The following is a 3,000-nucleotide window of genomic DNA, read 5'->3' as shown; positions in this document are numbered from 1 at the left end:
CGTAGCATGCCAACAACCAGCCTTCGCAGCGAAGGGAACGAGAACCCGACGATCGAGAGGACCGTCTGGTCTCGAAGACACTTCTTCGCTGCGCGTGGCTTGAGATGATACCGGAATGACAGACAGCGCAGAGAAAAAGAAGCATGCGCACCCATTCCGCCGCACCGTACCGCACCGCACTCCGTCCAATACACACACACACACGCTCTCCGTGGCACAACGTCGTCAAGCATACAAGCTCCGAGGCGCAGCGAGGGGAACGAGAGGAACCAGACCCCGTGATACATTCCAGATCAAGGTCAGGGACTCCCGAAGAACACATCCTCGCTGTCCCGGAACAGGGGCTCCGCCGACGCCGCCGCCGCACCCCCCTCTTCTTCCGCGGCCCCGGCAAACGCGTCCTCGAACTTCGCCATCGACAGATGGTGATGATCCGCCGCGGCGGGGAGCATCTCCCCCGAACTAGCCGCCGCGAACGCCTCGAGGAACATCTCGTCGTCGCGATTGGCGTTGTCGTGTTCCGAAAGGTGCGCGAGCCCGTTCAGGTGGTCCGTCGCGCCGTCGTGGTGGTTGCCGATGTCGAGGTCGTAGTAGATGCTCGCTGCCGGGCTGCTCGAGGACTCGCACAGGCCTGGGGGCGAATGGTAGCTGCTGTGCATGCTCTTGGCGGGCGAGGCCGGGTGCGAGGCGCCATGCGTGCTGGAGGCGATGGAGGCACGGTGGGAGCGGACGCTCTCGGCGCTGGGGGAGTGCCGGGCCGGGTGGATGGCCTGAGGAGAGACGCAGTGGCTGGGGGTGGGTGAGCGGGGGTGCGAGTATTCGAAGCTGGCGCGCTCTGGGGCAGAGGACTGCTGCATGTAGTGGCTTTGCTGCGTGTACTCGTAGTTCGCGAAAGGCTTGTCGTCCAGAATGTCGGCTTCGCTGCGCGGCGACGGGCCACCGCGACTTTCGGACCCGGAGGTGGAGGACGACATGGAAGAGGCCGTCTTGTTCTTGCTTCGCGTGCGCGAGGCTTTGTTGACTCGCTCTTCCGTATCCGGCCGGTTCTTACGAGGGCGGCCACGCTTGACGACCTTCTTCACCACGCCCTCCAAAGCTCCGATACACATTCCGCGCTGTCGGTGGCGAGTCAGAGCATCGTGGCGGGCGAAACTGTTACCACATTGGCATGGGTATGGCTTTACGCCGCTGTGGATCTTGGCATGTCGCTTCAGATCGTGCTGTCGGACGAAGCATTTCTTGCAGTGAGGGCACTGAAATTGTCTGTCGCCGAGATGTGTCTGGACATGCGACTTGATGTTTTCTTTACGACCGAATCGCTTCTTGCACTCGGGGTACAGGCAGATCCATTTACCGTCGCTGGGATCTGGTCCGGAGATGAAGTTGGCGATATCGTCGATGGTGATTCCAGTGTCGGTAATAGACTCCTCCAGGTTGATGCTGTCCACAGATTCAGATCTACGATGCGAGGGGTGGTGGGTATGGTGAGATTGGTGAGATCGGTGAGAGGGCGAGTTCGACATGGGAAGAAGATTGGCTACATGTTCGGGATATGACATCGTGTTCGGCTCCAAACCGAGTTTGTTGACAAAGGGGTCGCCAAACATCGCATCCTGCATGACCGCGGGCGAAGAGGCATGGGAGGGGTGAAAAGACATGGATGGCGTCATATCGTTTGGCGGGAACTGCGGACTGCTGAGTTGCTCATCCTTCAGGAACTCCAGGTTGATATTTGACATGTTCATGAAGTTGGCGGTTGGCATAGGAGCAGAGTCGAAGCTGTGTGGGTTGACCACTGTCCCGGCTTGGGGAGAACTGGGCATGTAATTCCCCTCGGCTGCCTTTCTCATATCGTCGAAAATGCCTCGGGCTCGCTGGTTTCCCTTGGGCTTAATCGTTTCTTCCATTGAAGAATCGTAGGTGTCCAGGAATCTCTGGTTCATCTGCTCCTGCTTGACCATACGATCGTGTGGAGTGTCCACAGGTGTGGGGGGGAAGTAACCTGGGGTTGTCAGTCAAGATCTCTCCTTCCACTGGACTTTACGTACGCGATACATTCTGGTTCGTGGGTGTGATTGGGCGGCACGGCGATTGAAGTGCGAGGTGCTCGAATTGGTTAACTCTGTCTAGTATCCCTCCACTGATCCTTCTTCCGGCCGAGTTCCTTCTGCTGTGACATGCGCTGTTCGTTCCCTGGCTCGCATTCTCGAAACCAGCCGAGAAGTCCAAATACGCAGAAGGGGTCATGACCTCGGGCTGGTACATGTTGTTGAAGTCTTGGTTCCCATTGAAGCTATTGGGATCGACTTGGATGATCGTATTGATGGGCCCCGGAAATTGGAACTGAGACTGGGAGAGCCTGTGTCCGTACTGGTTCGTACATCCGGCATCAAAAGATTGTCGCTGGGGGGTGACGCAGGGCGAATTGAGGCAATTCTCGTCATTGTCGTATTGAGCAAATCGCTGGCCCGGGCGTGCCAGTCTTTGCTGCTGCGTTTCTCGCAAAATATGCTGTGGTTGTGTCGATTGATATCCTGGGTTAGTATTTCTTGTCGTATAGTCCTGCGCGGGTGATGTTCGTCGTCGTTGATCCAGGCTCATGCCACGTCTGTGGGAGTTGTGGCGCTGGATGGTGGGCAGGTTGGAAGCCTTCACTGCTTCGAATGCATTAGGTGTCGATTGTTGGCGTCGGTGTTGTCGTTGTCGTTGTCGGTTGTGAAGGGCAGTGGTAGGATTGGACAGCATTATGAATGCTCGAAGAGTCCGGAAAAGTCGTCGTTGAAAGTAATGCAATGAAGCACACCTGGGTTCCGAAACTACAGTGAGAGCGTTAGTTTTGGTAATGGTAATGAGCAAATGAGGGAAGTCTGCGAAGTGTGGAGAGGGAGTAGAGCTTCAAGCGAAGGTCGTCTGTCTGAAAGTAAACAAATGAGCAGTTGCTCGACGAAGCCTGCCCCAAGTCCCTGATCCAACACGACAATATTCCATTGTAGAGAGCAA

At 56.7% G+C, this 3,000-nt stretch overlaps 1 protein-coding gene across 1 annotated transcript; it reads right to left on the bottom strand.

Moving 5' to 3' along the window:
• Window positions 1-299: 299 nt before the first annotated feature.
• Window positions 300-2,745, bottom strand: L3040_003546 (uncharacterized protein; the record flags this gene model as incomplete). The annotated part of the gene is made up of 2 exons (XM_007291861.1): window positions 300-2,002; window positions 2,049-2,745. 2 exons carry the CDS (start codon window positions 2,743-2,745, stop codon window positions 300-302), a joined length of 2,400 nt encoding a protein of 799 aa, XP_007291923.1.
• Window positions 2,746-3,000: the final 255 nt, after the last annotated feature.

This window comes from Drepanopeziza brunnea (assembly GCF_022702325.1).
Source record: "Drepanopeziza brunnea f. sp. 'multigermtubi' strain 214-2 chromosome Unknown ctg5, whole genome shotgun sequence".
Taxonomy (NCBI): Eukaryota; Fungi; Ascomycota; class Leotiomycetes; order Helotiales; family Drepanopezizaceae; genus Drepanopeziza; species Drepanopeziza brunnea.
The sequence above is the reverse complement of the archived record's forward strand: the minus strand, read 5'-3'. Positions and strand labels throughout refer to the sequence as shown.